Source organism: Grampus griseus, assembly GCF_964374135.1.
Source record: "Grampus griseus genome assembly, chromosome: 3".
NCBI classification, from domain to species: Eukaryota; Metazoa; Chordata; class Mammalia; order Artiodactyla; family Delphinidae; genus Grampus; species Grampus griseus.
The window spans coordinates 100,799,626-100,815,268 of record NC_139019.1 but is presented as its reverse complement, the minus strand read 5'-3'; the positions used below and the strand labels follow the sequence as shown (position 1 = coordinate 100,815,268).

The 15,643-nt window shown below is 40.0% G+C and overlaps 1 protein-coding gene across 1 annotated transcript in view; it reads right to left on the bottom strand.

Annotated features, from left to right (window-relative positions):
- Positions 1-1,769: 1,769 nt before the first annotated feature.
- SNX24 (sorting nexin 24) overlaps positions 1,770-15,643 on the bottom strand; it is a 162,302-nt gene continuing 148,428 nt past the window's right edge. Inside the window, exons 4-7 of the mRNA XM_082652187.1 lie at positions 10,636-10,730; positions 9,227-9,259; positions 8,638-8,702; positions 1,770-3,292 (exon numbers count right to left, since the gene is read on the bottom strand). Coding sequence (XP_082508313.1) covers positions 3,225-3,292; positions 8,638-8,702; positions 9,227-9,259; positions 10,636-10,730 — 261 coding nt within the window. The 3' untranslated portion in view covers positions 1,770-3,224. The remainder of the gene's footprint in view (positions 3,293-8,637; positions 8,703-9,226; positions 9,260-10,635; positions 10,731-15,643) is intronic.

Here is a 15,643-nt window from a genome sequence, read left to right as displayed (position 1 = left end):
AATGTATAAAGGTTTCAAGGTCTTCACATCCTTGTCAACACTTGTGATTTTCTGCTTTCTTTGGATAGTATCCACTCAAATCGGTGTGTCAGAATCCTTACCTGAGTGCTTTATGAGCCATTATCAATTGACCAGAGTTGACAAATGAGATGAAAGCCATTTGTTATTTCTAAACTGTGATTGTGAGATTTCTATACTTTTCAAAGTGAAATGACTGAAGAATTTACCATGTGGGGATAGTCACAGTGTTATTGGTGCCATCTGTATACATGGTCCACTGTTTGAAATTGGGGAGAGGAGGAGGATACCAGGAGAATGGACACCGGGGCTGCCATATGCAAATTTGCCAGGTGATGGAGGTTAGGCCTGAGAAAGACTCTGCATACAACAGCAATTGGGGAACATTCTGATATCAGCCCCAGGCAAACCATCAAATCCAAGAACCGGGGGATAAGGGAGTGTGAGGGCTGTCCCCATATCCTGGCTTAAGTGGTTAAGAGGATTTCTTTTCCTCTTCTTTATTCTGTTTTCGTCCCTCTACTCTACTTCTTTATTGGCTATGAATCCATGCTTTGAAATATCCATGTTTCATAAAAAAAGGGGAAACGGAATATATGTACAGTAAATATACATTATTTGCTTGCATGTGGATGAAATCTCTCTGGAAGTATACATGTAAACCAAGAACAGTGGTTGTCTCTGGGAGGGGAACTGGGAATCTAGGAGACAGGATGGGAGAAGACTTTTCTTTTTATATATCCTTTCATATGTTTTTATTAAAATTTTGATTGTGGAAATATATTCCATCCTCTTTCCAATGTGCATTTCTGAGGTGCTGACACCAGAAAGTTCCAACTCCTTCCCAGACTCCCTTGAAGCTGGGGATCAAGAATAAGGTTCTGCCAATTGCATGTGCTTTCATGAGCTGTAAAAGATGGAAGTGGGTGAATGCCATCTGCCTGCTGCTTTAGGCTGCGGTTGCTGACAAGCAAAGTCATGGGCGTTGAGAGGCAACTGTGGTATAGGTGGTGACAGCTGAACACTTTGTTCTAGTGCCCAGTCACCAGCTGCCTGGGTGCTGCCATGAGGTAGTTATGGTAGTAAGTTACCTCCTGATCCTACGTGCTGATCCCTGGATCGAAGCTACATGTGCTGTTTTTGACTTCAATACCTTCAGTAGCAGCCTCCCAGCTCCCTGAATTCCTGCTAAAGACAGAGGCTGTAGCTCCCCTGGCAGGCGGGTATTGGAAATTGCTGGAGCATTCTGGAAGTCATGCCTAGAGACCCACCAGGAGTTCATTCCCCTCATCCTTCCAAAAGATTCTGTAAGCACTGCTTCTTATTATTCCATTCTGCTTAAAATACCTACTGTGGTTTCTATTTCCTGCAATGGAATTGAAATGGAATATTAAACATTTAAATAAAAATTAGAAAGTCATCACTAAAAAAAAAAATTCAATTCTCAAAAAAGAGTAGTAGTGCCACCAAAGTTCTTGATAGTGTGCTACCAAAGATGCTTGGGCTTTATTTTTTTAAAAAACCCTCACTATCTTGGTAAATCAACTACTTAATGAGTACCTATTGGCTTAATAGATGAGGTAATTTAACAGTTACCTTGTCAGATTAGAAGTAAATGTCTATATGAATATGTGAGAAGGTGTGTGTGTGTGTGTGTGTGTGTGTGTGTGTGTGTGTGTGTAAAGAGACAAGACACAATTTATGTTTCCAATAAAATCCTGGCAGTACAAGACATATCCAAACACTTCTTGTTCTTCATTTTTATTTAACTCAAAATAGCTAATAACAAAAACATTTAAAAAATATCTCCAACACTTGACTATTCAGTCATTTTTGGTTGATGACACTTGATTATTTAGTTCTTGCTTATTTCCAGCATGTAGTAACACATCTATCATAAATAAATCTCTAAGAGTCTGCAGCAAGCTTTAAACCTGTATATTTAGATCCTAATCAAAAACCATGATTTAATTATTAGTTTTATATCTAAATATTTTTCTCCCACACAGAAGCTTATTAACTAATAACCATAAATAGGCTAGCTATTAACTGGTTTTCAAGGACATGTCCAAATGTGGCACATATATACAGGCTGCATATATGCTTTTATCCTTTACTACTCAAAATGTGAATGCCTGTAAGATGTACAGTGGAGTTATATCATAAACACATTTAATTCAGTACATGAGATCAGTGAAAAGGAAACGATAAGGAATAAGGAAAATAACAATCAATCTGGCAATTATATACCACCTATTCAATGAATGGATGCCCTCAAGTAAACCAAGATGAGTGTTGTCAGTCTGGTGTTCCCTCAGTCACTGTAAGTTCATATCTGTCTCTTAGAGGGCAAGCATCTTGCAAGGCTAAGTATCATTCTAGTGTTTAAAGTTATGTGTTTTTTCCTACAAAATAGCCCCTAAACACCAACAACTTCAATTGGTCTTCAATGGAAGAAACAGTTACCTCTTCCAACACTGGAGGAAAAACTGGCTGCCGTGGATGGAGACTTCCAATATGGTACCATTCTAAAGGGCTTTCAAGGATAATCTTGGGACCCCATTTTATCTTACGTGCCGACATTAGAAGCTAACCCCCGGATATGACGCAGCCTCACTGTAATGTAAATTAAAATGCCATGATTTTAAAAATGCCCTAATATTGTCAGTATAATTTCATTCCCAGTTTAGTTCCTTCCTCACATTTGGCACAGTGTGTTTCTGTGATGCTCTCCTGGTGCCAGCACTTCAGAATGTTACCCATCACTGGCTGAGAAAAATCTCATGATGAAAAGATTAGTGTGTCATAAAATCTGAACAAAACAGCTACCAAAGTTGATCAGTCTCACCATGATTCGGGATAAGATTTCCAATTAGCAAACGGTGTGACTGAAGCAGAGAGTAACTGTTTTGCTACGCTCGGAGCTCCCAAGGATCTTTAGCTTTCTTTTCCTGGGTTTCTAAATTGGCAGCTACATTCTACTTCTTAAACACTTGGCCTTAACCTCAGCACCGCCCTGGTTCGGTTTCTATTTTTAAAAGCACCATTCTAATGGAAATGTCCCTGCTCTGAATTAAGCTGCCGCTGTGAATTTTACCACTAGCGAGAGCCATCATGTCATAGAGTTTAGGTTAATTTGGTAGGTATCGATTTCCTTGACTACGACTTCGAAACTTGCTTCAGCTTCTTCTAGCCATGGAGGATTTCTACCTGGGCTGTAGATGAGGGTAAAATATCCCATGGAGAACTCCTTCAATAACCACATTTGGAAAATCTGAAAAACAAAAGTAAAACTGCTTTTCTTATGGACATCAATAAAACACACGTGCATCTCCTAGAACGAAACAAGGTAAGGCCTAGGCATAACTCGGGGATCTGCATCACCATACAGTTTGCCCTTGTTTCGGACGTGCCATCAGTCATGCTGCTTCGGCCTCGAGCCACGTGAGTGTACCACCAGGCGCTGCAGGAATACACGGCCAGATTTGTAGCTTATTGATTTAAGGGATGTTCTAATGGTTAATGCTGCTAGGCCCCAGCTCTTTATCTGAATGTTTTCTCCCAAGGAAGATGGATTACACTGGCAATTCAATTTCTAACAAAATCTCAATATACTTGAAGGAATTCCAAGATTTCTACTGGGAATACTTTGCTGCAGTTTTTCCGCTGTGGTTTACAGTGGCGTTTAGTCCAAGTGGTCTTGAGTATGCTTGTTCTATTATACTAGCTTCTAGAGAGCAGGAGGACAGGGGCCTGCCTTCCTAACGTAAAAGGGCAGATTCCTGACAAAAGCCACACTTGTCAAACTTGAAAAATCAGCTACATTTTTATAGGAAATGCAAAGGAAATTCAGAGGTGTATGTTATGTTGTATCTCAGTTTAGTCATCACAGCAGGTAAACTATGAACAGATAAGTTGAACAGGAGAACCGATCTATCACACGGTTCAGAATTTTCATTTATAAACTTCAGTCTGCACATAATTATATCTAGGATTTAAATAAATATAGTGATTATATATGGAAATTAAGTGGCCCAATACTTTGAGCTTCCAAGTAATATGTTCACTGATTAATTCAACCTCTACAGAGTACCTACTACATAAAACCACTTACAAGGGGATTGGACCTCATCAGGCTCTTGGAGGAGAGGGCTCAGGAGAGGGCGCTGACCAGGTGGAAAGTCTGTGGCAGGCAGGAGCCTGAGGCTAGTGTAGCAAGTGGAGTGGCTGTAAGGGCAGGGGGGCAATTCAAGCCTGGTAAGAATGGACAGGAATTCTGGCTTTATCCGAAAAGCAGTGAGAAGCTACTGAGGGATTTCAAGCAGAGTGAGACAGCAATGAGTTGTTTCGAAAAGATGACTGTGGCTGCCATTCAAAGAGCGACTGGAGCAATTTCAGAGTGGTGATGGATTGGATGGTAGTAGTGAGGGATTTCATAACAGTACCTACTTAACAGGCTGTTGTAAAAATTGATGAATGAAACAAAGTGCTTGGACCTGAACTTAGTACATCGTAAGTACCAGCTATTATCACATGCCAAGCACTGCCTAATTACTGGGAATTTAAGTAACAGTGCCTGCCACGGAACTTACATGCTAGTCAGGGAGTCAAGTGAATAAACAAATAAAATGTGTTTTTAAAATATCTCCAATACGCAAGTACTCAATTACTTTTGGTTGATCACACTCACTTGATTTCTTAATGTTTGCTTTTACCCAACATGAAGTCACATAATTTTTAATAAAACATATCTTTAAAAGTTTGCAGTGGACTTACACCTACATACTTAGATACCAATCAAAAGCAATGACTCAGCTAAGTTAATTTTAATTCCAAACACATTTCTCACACGCAGACGTGTATTGATACCAATAGCCATAAATGAAGCTGTTGATTAATTTTCAATAAAATGCCCAAATTAGACATATTACACGCATCAGCATATATGCATTTATCCTTTACCACTCAAAATATAAGAGTCTGCTTAAGGTTAGTGATATCATAAGCTTATTTAGTGTAAACATTTTGATCCAAATCAGTAAGTTCAGCAAAAAGGACAAAAAGGAAAACAACATGAAATACTTTGGGTAATTCTACAGCACTCTAATAGGTCAAGCAGTGGTTTAAAGGCAAGGAGAAAAAGTAAAGCAGGGCACGGGGCCAGAGAGTGATAGGGGACGGGAAGGTGAAGAAGGACCTTTGTGCAAAGATGCCATTTGAGTGAAGTGGTGGAGCAGCCAGCTGTGAGGGTGTCTGGATGAAGAGCAATCCCACAGAGGGAACAGAGCATGCCCAGGCCCTGTGCTCACCGTCCAGCAAGTGCTAAGCATATGCCAGATGCTGGAGATTTAGAGGGTGAAGGTGACAGAAGGAGAGAGAGAGAGAAGGCAACACAATTTGTGATCATTGTTCTAAAGGAAGCAAATAGGGCGCTCTGATAAAAGTGAATGGAATAGAGATATTTTATAATGAGTCCACCAACGAGTAACTGATGAGATAATCAGAGGTCTTTTTTTTTTTTCTCATCTGTTACAGTTTACTCCACTCTAAACTGGATTTTGGCTTCATTCCATGTATCATTTGATACAATGTCCATCACTGCTTAAATTACTCAGAAAACTGCCCTTGCCTTTGCTTCCCTTTGAGAGGTGATGAGAAGGAATGTGATTTGGGAAAGGTTTTGCTGGTTTTCATTTATTTTTATAGACATCTATTGTGAAGCTTAAAAAAAAAAGTAAGGGGGTGGAGGGGCTCTTGGAGGCTACTTGAAAGGAGAGCCAGCAAAGGCTCCCTGAAGATGCACCTGAAAGAGGAGAGGGCCAACAATGTGTGAGGACAAGAGGGTTCCAGGAGGAGGAAGCAGCAAGTGCCCTGCGGGGAATGAGTTCAGCGCATCTGAGGCCCAGAAAGAACTGCAATGTGGCTGGACCAGAGTGTGTGAGGGGGTCCCGGCAGACACGTGGGCCAGAGCCAGCCCAGGGCGGGCCTTGTCAACCACGGTGAGAGTCTGGGGCTCACAGAGAGGGTTGGGATGGAAAAACAGTATTGTGACGCAGCTGTATACTCAAGGCCATCAAGGCCACAGCAAGGGGATTGTTCCAAAGAAAGTAAAACGAGAAGAGCAGAGGGTCTAGGACTGCCTTCAGGAGAGCTGCCAGAGCCTGGAAGAAAAGCAGGAAGGTGGGAAAGCCAAGGGGAGATAGTGTCTGAAGGAGGGGAACGTGGTCACCAGTGGCTAAAGTTAATGAGAGGTCAAGGAGGAGGACTGAGAAAAGTCCACGGAGTTTAGCCACACTGCAGTTGCTGGGAACCTGAGCCAAAGTTATTTTGAATTCCCCAGAAAACTCAAAACGAAGGCCAAAAAGCATATGCTAAGAGAAGAATGTTTTATTTTTAGCATTTTATATGAAGAAAGTGTTTAACTCAGAATTTTAAAGACAGACACTCCTCTGATTTTTATGGGTGTCAATGTATCTGTGAAGGTACTTCCAGATTCTGTACCTGGAACAGTTAAGAGGCCTTAGAACACGAACATGTGATGCAAGTAAAATTTATCTTTAAATTAAATGCTGAAGCGTTGCAATAATGTATCACTAGTATAATACTTCTAAGACAATAGGAATCTGATTTATGACATGGGCTCAGCCAAAGTTCCACAAAAGGAGATGTAGTGGCTGGCTCTCTCATACTTCGTTCCGTCCTTTACATCAAATTCATGATTGACATTTACTCTCAAGGAGGAATCCCCTTTCTGTGCAAGTTGCTCAACTACATCAATATTCTACCAATGATCCATACCTCTTATTCTTTCTAACTCCAGACATTCGCCCCTGAGGCTCTTTCCCAGAAAGTTCCTCCCGTTCTTCATGGTCAAGCCAAGTGCACAGCACATGCTGCTTAAGAAGCTGGATGAATTGGATTTAAGGATCATAAAATATCTTCCCTCTTCCAGGAAGCATCGTGGCTACTCCAGTCCACAGTGATCGTTCTACTCTCTACACTTTTATAGGAATTTCAGTCAAATGCTTAAAATATCTGAGCAGAAACAATACCTGGAGAAAGTACTTGTGGAACCATTTTTAAAAGCTAGTAAGACTACTTCATAAAACACTGTCCCATACAGAGTGAAGTAAGTCAGAAAGAGAAAAACAAGTATCGTATATTAACGCATATATGTGGAACCTAGAAAAATGGTACAGATGAACCGGCTTGCAGAGCAGAAATTGAGACACAGATGTAGAGAACAAACGTATGGACAACAAGGGGGGAAAGCGGCGGTGGGTGGAGGTGGTGGTGTGATGAACTGGGAGATTGGGATTGACATGTATACACTGATGTGTATAAAATTGATGACTAATAAGAACCTGCTGTATTAAAAAAAAAAAAAAAGGAAGTTCATTTGGTTGAGATAAAAAGACCACTGCCCACTTAATCTAGACTAGGTTACATCATGAATATTTGTTAAATGCAACATCTTGTTAACATAATATCAACTAACACACCAGGTATATTTCTTACACATGGGAAGCAAATGTTAAAGAAAGGGGATTATTCCTCACTGAAGGGATTTTATAGAGAAAATACTACGAGACCATATTCATGTGTGGTTGTATAGCAAAGGCAGCTTTCTTCTAGAACGTCCCTCAACAGAGCGGGGCTGTGTCCTAGTCGGCCTTCTTTAAACTGATAGCTAAGTGGGTGATCTGAGCACACAAGCATCCCTGCCACAGAGAACAGTCCCCTCTCTCTTGCTGGTGATAAGGTTTTATTGTCAGAATGTAGGAATGGTGTCCATAGATAATTTATCTATTGCTATTTAGCTGCTATGCTATTTAGTTACTCTCAGAAACAAAGGCTGAAAATTCACTATATGCAAAGAGCACAGAAGGAGAGATTAGGCAAAAAGGGATCCACCCACCAGACCTGTGAGACTGGGCAAATCAGGGACCTCCCTGAGCCCCAGTTTGCTCAGGAGCGAATGATGATACCTGCCCTGCCTATTTCATGAGGTTGTTAAGGAAATTAAATGAGCTAATGTCTGAGAATGTACTCATGAAGAGCTGCATATCAGAACACTTTGAGAGGGACTCTGAATCATTTAAATTTCTAGGCACAAAGAAAGGACTCAGGCTAAAATACCAAATTACATTTACGCTTAAATTAATTCATTATACTTAAAGATACAACTTTAAAAATGTGTATCTGACTGTCAAAGATGCTGTAATCTAAATGGAAATGGAGATACACATGCAACGTATATACATAGCTTTTGGAAAGAAGCATTTTAAAAAAGGACCGGAACCTTGGATTCAAACCCTAGATAAAAACCAGCAGAAGCCAAAATAACACCACCCCCAAAATTAAGGACAATAAATCCCTTTCCCTCTTATTACTCTAATTCGAAACAGTCTGGCAAGAGAGAAAGAAAAATTACATTTCCTCCTGAAAGGCCTGCCCCAATTAAAATTCTGAATGTCTCTTACACCAAGAGCACTGGTTTATTGGCAGATTATTAAGCCCTGGCCAATGTCACTCTGTTAGACCTGTATTAAAAACGTGGTTTATGTGGTGTAGGGTCAGATCAGTAAAGAGCTGTTAGCAGATGACAGGTTTGATTACCGCTGGCTGCAGGCAAGACGTATGGATCCCTGAGGAACAGCAGCACCGGCTGGTGGGACAGTTTGCTGGAAAGGTCAAGAACAGGCATGTCAGCATCAGGGGACGATGGTAAACAGAAAACACTACAAACTAGCTTTGAGGGGATCAAACTGCTGTGCAGGGACACCTCAAGGTTTATGTATCTAACGGTACGGGTGAATAATAGCAAGCAGAGCTGGAGGAACAAACCAGCAGTGTGTTCATCTTCTAAACATGTCTTTGTGGAATTTGAAGCAGATATACAATCTATACCATAAATCACTGCTGCAAAGTGATTTTTTTTTTTAAATCTTGTAGTACGATTATTGATGAAATGTATTCTTATTACTTGTATGAAATCATGTAGGACTTTATTCCTCTAGCCTTAAATAGAATGGTTACTTCTGTAACTTCCCATCAAATATTTATCATCTTAAAATCAACTTTCTAGCAAAGGTTTTCAAGAAAACCTTGACTTGAAACAATTAGATGATGGTAAGTAAATGTTTAACAAAACCTTAGTCTTATTCTTGGTTTGTATAACTCCTGACTGAATGGTATTTGTTCTTACCTTGACTCTTCAGATTCTGTCTCGTCAAAAGATCTAAATTTTTTTTAAAAAAGAAAAGAAGACCATAAAAGTTGGGTCAGTATTTATGTCAACAAAGGAAGAAATAGCCAGTATTCTTAGAGCTCTGAATTGGGAGACATTTTGAAAAGAGACTTAGGTATTTTCCCAGTCACAGCATGGCTGATGCCTCATTCTAAGGAACCCCAAGGCTGCAATATTCTTGAATTTCAGTTTTCCTGGAGATGACTCAGAAATCCTATGGTTTTGCTTTTGGACTTATATAATGGAGAAAAGATTTCACTCATTTCATTCCCACTATCTCTTCTTAAAAAATACACAACTACATATGAAGCCCAACCTCCCAGCAAATGCACCAAGCTGGAACAGGAAGCACTGACCATACACATGACTTGGTGAGTGCGGTGTACGATTCTTGTTCTGAGGTGACTGAAAAGTGGCCCCGAGTAAACACTGCTGGTGAGGGAGCTGTGACAGGTGTTAGCCTCTCATCCAGTGGATGGCTGGGTTTTAACACAACTTTGGGTGTGGTTAGCTTGAACATCTTGTAGTTAGTGTGAGTCATTCAGGCAGGTCTGGAGGCAGCAAGAAAATGGATAGAACCCTCTCCCCACCTTGGATCTGCAGAGAGTTTGTGATGACGTGGTTCTTTGTAAATAGATTTAACATGTAAGAGATGTTGCCGACTGCCTTCGGAGGCCAGATCAACACAGGTGCCCAGAGCTGGGCGAGTGGCTCGTTTCAGAGTTAATGCTTTAGGAGAACTTTTCCCAGTTGCTGCTGGTATCAGATGTCTGGTTTCTTGGTAGAGAGGGGTTAGGATCTGCCGCCCCCCCCCCCCATTTAGAAGTTCCTGAGGGAGAGGCAGCAGGACAGTGGGGAAAGAGCTTACGCCAGAGGCCTGGGCTCTGCCAGCTCCAAGGTAAGCGACCTTAGGAAAGGCACTTTACTCCTGTGTCTCAGTTTGCTCAACTCTAAAATGAAGCGAGTTGGATAAAATCACTTCTAAGATCATTGACAGCTTTAAAAATGATATGAATGAATGTGCCAAGGGGATACAGACTTTGCACAAGTATTCACAAATAAACATTAGTCTCTAAATAAGCTATCTAGATTTATAATTCCCATCATGTAACACCATTCCATATAAAAGTATAATTTAAAAAGTCAATTCTTCAAGTTTAAACCTGAATTAATGAGTGTTGGTCACCTGGCCACAAGACTCAGAAGCAATTCCTTTGACTACAAGCAGGGGGCGAGCGAGTGCTGTCCCAAGCCAAAAGAATGGGTGTGGCCAGGTTGGCCCTCCGCACCACCTGTGTTATCTGTTAGGCCAATAAGTGATTGAAAAGTAACTTAAGATACATGTCCAATAGGTAAACAACTCTTACCCACAGCTCTCTGCCTTTGGTAGAGAGGGCAAATGTCGCACATTTAGGAAATCAAGGAACAGTTTGGGAAGTTCTTCGTTTTCTAAAATGACAGCCTGTGAAAGCAGAAAACAATTAGAAAGTGAAGTTTGCTAGGCGATCAATCAAATAAACTATTTTGAAAAGTCATAACCATCCATCAAAGTTCTTACCAGCATTATTACCCAAAATCAAAATTACCCATTTCACCCACCAAGATTTGAGGCCAACACACACGTTATTCAGTGTCAGCAAATGCTCCATTTTATCTATTCTTTCACCCAAGCAGCCATTATAGAGCATCTACTATATATACTTCAGATGCTGACGGGCGGCAAGACAGCCAGGCGCCAGGGAGACACAGTTCCTGCCTTCATGGAGGTACTAATCCAGAATGAGTATTTAAAAAACCTGGGAACATCAATAATACTGCTAAGAGAGTTACATCAGGTTTTCCTTATTTAGTGATAAAGTGATCTGAAATTGTGTGTGTGTGTGTGTGTGTGTCTATCTACAAGAAACCACTACTGTTCAGGAAATACTATACACGGCTTTTTTAACTGGAAGATTTAGTCAAGATCCTTCAGCTAACACCTGTTTCAGCAATAGGATCAACTGACATTTATTGCTATTTGGACAGCTCCACTTAAAGGGTCAGTAACAGTTTCACCACTAAGTGTAAATCAGTGTATATGCTGAAAAAAAAAATCTATAGAGTTCTTCCATTTAGGGAGCTCTGCTAAATGGCTGCCATAATGGCATAACCATGTCAGTTCTCAGATACCCAAATTATGCAATTTCAAGGAGAGATCTAATAGAGAACGGTAAGAGTGCATTCTCTTATATATTTAGTTTTGAAAGAGTCTGCCAGAGCAATGACTGTACATTTGCTCCCCCCGCCCTTTTTTTTACAAAGACCACGGGAAAAGCATCAGACGTTGTGCAATAATCTCTAAAATTAATGTAACTATTCTTAAGGGTCATTTTTATAATTTACCATGGCTTTTTTCCCCCCAGTAAGTACATATTATTTAAAAAACAATGAGAATTGATGGACATATATACACTACCAAATGTAAAATAGATAGCTAGTGGGAAGCAGCCGCATAGCACAGGGAGATCAGCCCGGTGCTTTGTGACCACCTAGAGGGGTGGGATAGGGAGGGTGGGAGGGAGGGAGACGCAAGAGGGAAGAGATATGGGGATATATGTGTATGTATAACTGATTCACTTTGTTATAAAGCAGAAACTAACACACCATTGTAAAGCAATTATACTCCAATAAAAATATTTAAAAAAAACAAAAAAAAAACAATGAGAATTGATGCTGAAATGTCATTCACTCAGCTGATCAGGAACAGCTATGCAAGGTGATGCAAAAGATACACAACACGTGAAAAAGGTCAAATTGTGTGTTTCTTGTATACACATAATTCTATATAATGTATTGTTTTTAGCCATAATTTACATCTGGAGCTGCCCATTTCTCACCATGCTTTGGAATTCTGTTACTCAGTTCAGGACATATAAATGGAATAAGCTACTACAGAGATCACCAGTGCTAGCACACTGACCTCTGTACTATACTAGTGCTCAACCATCCTGCTGTTCAGTTCCTAGAGAGGGGTAATCTGGAGATCCAGCCTTGTCTGGGGCTCTTACTATTCCTTACATGGCCATTGTACCCACTGAAGTTTAAGAAATAAAAAAGAGGAAAATAAAGATATCTGGGGTAATACTTTATTCGTTAAACAAATATTTACGGAGCACCTATTATGTTAGGCACTGGGATATGGCAGTGAATACTACAGGTCAGTAGAATGTGGGCTGGTGGAGAAAATCAGTGATAAACAAGTAAACTCACACATAAGTTAAACTTGCCTTAGAATACAGTGACACAGAATCTGCACTCTCTAAATGCCTTCCCATCCATCCCTCCATCTTTCTAAAATGTTTACTTTTTTCTTGATTATAAAGTAGAAAAATGAAAAATTCATAAAATGGAGAGGAAAAAAACCCCCTCCCCTATCCAGGGGCATTCTTCCATTACTATTTCTGTTTCTTTCCTTCAATCCATTTGGCTTTCATCTAAATTTTTATCTATCCGAGAATATTTTTGGGGTGCCCAGAAGGTCATTATTTCAGTGTCCAAAATCAAAAGTTCTAGGAATCATGATACATATGAAGTTCGAAGGAATTGTTTTTGCCATAATACAAGTTGCAGTGATTATCAGCTTGTACTTGTAGATATCTATTCAAGAGGATAATACCTATTTGAATAATAAAGCTTAATTGTTGTAACAAATACAGAGCTGTTCACCCTGGCAATAGTTTTAATTATGTGAACAAGTGGTAGCTTTCAGATTAAAAAAAACAGCGGAGGGGGTAACCATTATCTCCACCCCCATCTTTTAAAATAAATTAAATCAATAACAAGTGTGGGACACTTTTAATGACCTGAACTACTTAATTTCCAGGATCTTTAGACGTGTCATCCATCACTGCAGCATGGAGGAAGACATCTCTTGAGTGTTCGGTGGTGGTGGGGGGGGTTACTTTCGTTTTATTAATGCAAGATTTAGGGAATTTTAACAAGGTGAATTGTTTATTTGCCTTGACAGATTGGCTTACAACGCACTGACTACATCTACAGCGTGATCATTAATGACAAAAGACAGGCAAAAAGCTGTTTACACTGCAACACCGGGACAGGAATTAATCCTGCTCAACCTCCCCAGAGTACTCCAAATAGATGATCATGTTGTTTTAGGTCAGATATACTAGAAAAAAAGAATATCGAAAACTTCAAAAATTTGTGAGCATTTTTGTTAAATTGTTATTCGCAAATAATATTTCCTATAAAACAATGACCAATGTGGATTTCAGGATTTACAGTTGTAAGAAAGCAGCACTGGCAGGGCGAGGGTGTTAGTCAAGCTTTCGGTTATGCGGAGGGAATATCTCCTAAACTGTGCTAAGAAGGCTTGTAAGAAAATAATTAATACTTAAGCCCAGAGACAGAGTATAATAGAGTAGAATTTACCTAATTTAATACATATGTATAAGTGAAATGACTGTCATTAGTTAGTACAGAGATGCAACAGAGAAAATGTATTAGGTCAACCAAATCTTTTGGTTCAGAAACACATGACCACGTTCCATGAGTGACCCATCAGTGAAGTGGGGCCTCACAACTGTTTCATTTAAATCCTCTTCAGTTTCTTGAAAAGCTTCCACTCAAGAAGAACCACTCCTTGACGCTGCACCCTGGGCCATCCCACATGCTTGGGACCCCGGTCTGGTCTAAATCACCGGACCTATTCACTAGATAAGCTTTTGATTAAAAAAAAATAATAATAATAATAAATATATATATACAAACAACATTTTAAATATCAAATAATATTTCCCTGTTGTTTTAGCTTGCTTATCTTTATTTTTGATTTATCTTCAATGGTAAATTGAATGGTCATTTTCATTCTTTGCAGAGGCAAGTGGTGTAGTGGAAATATGTAGTTTTAGAGCAAGACCTGGGTTTGAGTATCTCCTCTGTCTACCTTAAAGGTCATTGTGAGGATCAGGTGATGTCTCCAAGAGTCTCTGGCATGCAATTAGCATTCGATAAATGTTAATTCTGTTTCCTTTGAATTTTTTTGTTGTATTAATTCTCAACCATCTATTTTATTGGTTTTGGAGGCTTGGATTATTGTCTATCTAACAAACAGAGCTTCTTAGTCCTCTACAATTCGTGGATCCCTTTGAAAATGATGAAAGCTGAGAATCTTGCTTGCTGAAAAATACACACACATATATAATTGTGCTGCCAGTGGTAGGGGGTCCAATAGGCCCCTGACAGCCCAGCCAAAGATGCCTGCTTGTAGCTCTGATGTGGCAGCAACGCTGCTGGGCACACTTTTCATTTGGCCTGGAGCCTGAAGCACTGCTGGGCCCATGCTGGATGCCAGCTCCCCAAAGGACACGCTAGCCTTCTTGTTTCAGTTTTCTACCTCTTTGTCAATTAGAACCCCGCTGGAGTGTGTGCTGCCTTGCTATTAGAATTCATGAGTGCTTTCAGCTTTAGGCTGTGGTTGAAAATATTTGTCTGGCCGTGTCTGGTGAAGGATTTTTTTCTTAAAGTCCAAAATCTACTGCTGTACCGGATTTAGAAAGCAGTTCATATTTATGGCTTCTACGTCTTCTAAATATAACTCTAGAATTCAATAAGCTGTGGTGTTGAAGGTTCCCAAAGTTAGCAAAAAAGGAGGGAAAGTAAGATTTAAACTCTATTTCTACAGAGTACAGCTGATGAAGCACTAGTATGCCACACCTGTTATGAGATGGGCATTTTTGAACCACTGGGCAGTGATAGGTCCCAGGCCTGGTGCTTTCTAACTGATTAACTAATTACTCTGATGGTAGAGTCCTGACACTGCATGCAAGTTGGAATGCATGGCTGGGTAGCTAATTTACACAGTAAAACGTCAGAATTCAAAATGAGCATAACAAGTTGAAGAAAAAATTGGAAATAATCCCATTAAATCTTACAGGTTAAAGTACTGAGCCAAATACTGTAAGAGGCAGAATTAATTAATCTCCAGATGCAAGTTGGAGAGTAGGTCACAAGTGCTGTTGGTCACAAGTGGTAGGTCAGCAAGAAAGTCCTGCTTCCACAAAGGTGTAAAATGAGCTGAGCAGTCCTCTCACTCCACTGAAAGCAATATTATTTAATCCCCAAGTAAAGGGAAATGAGAATAAACTCAGGAAGAGCTAGAGGCAAGCAATGAAAATGGCTAAAAGATTAAAATAGTGTCCATATGAAGAAGTCACTCAACAGTGGGTACCAAGCATGGAATGAGGTGGTGGAGGACCAAGGTGATAATGTGGTCTTTAAGTTAACTAACCATTCTGTTAAGGAGGGTGGCAGTTTCCAAAGCTGCTGGAACAAGAAGAAACTACTGTCCAAACCAGCAGAGAAGGAATCTATCTCTAG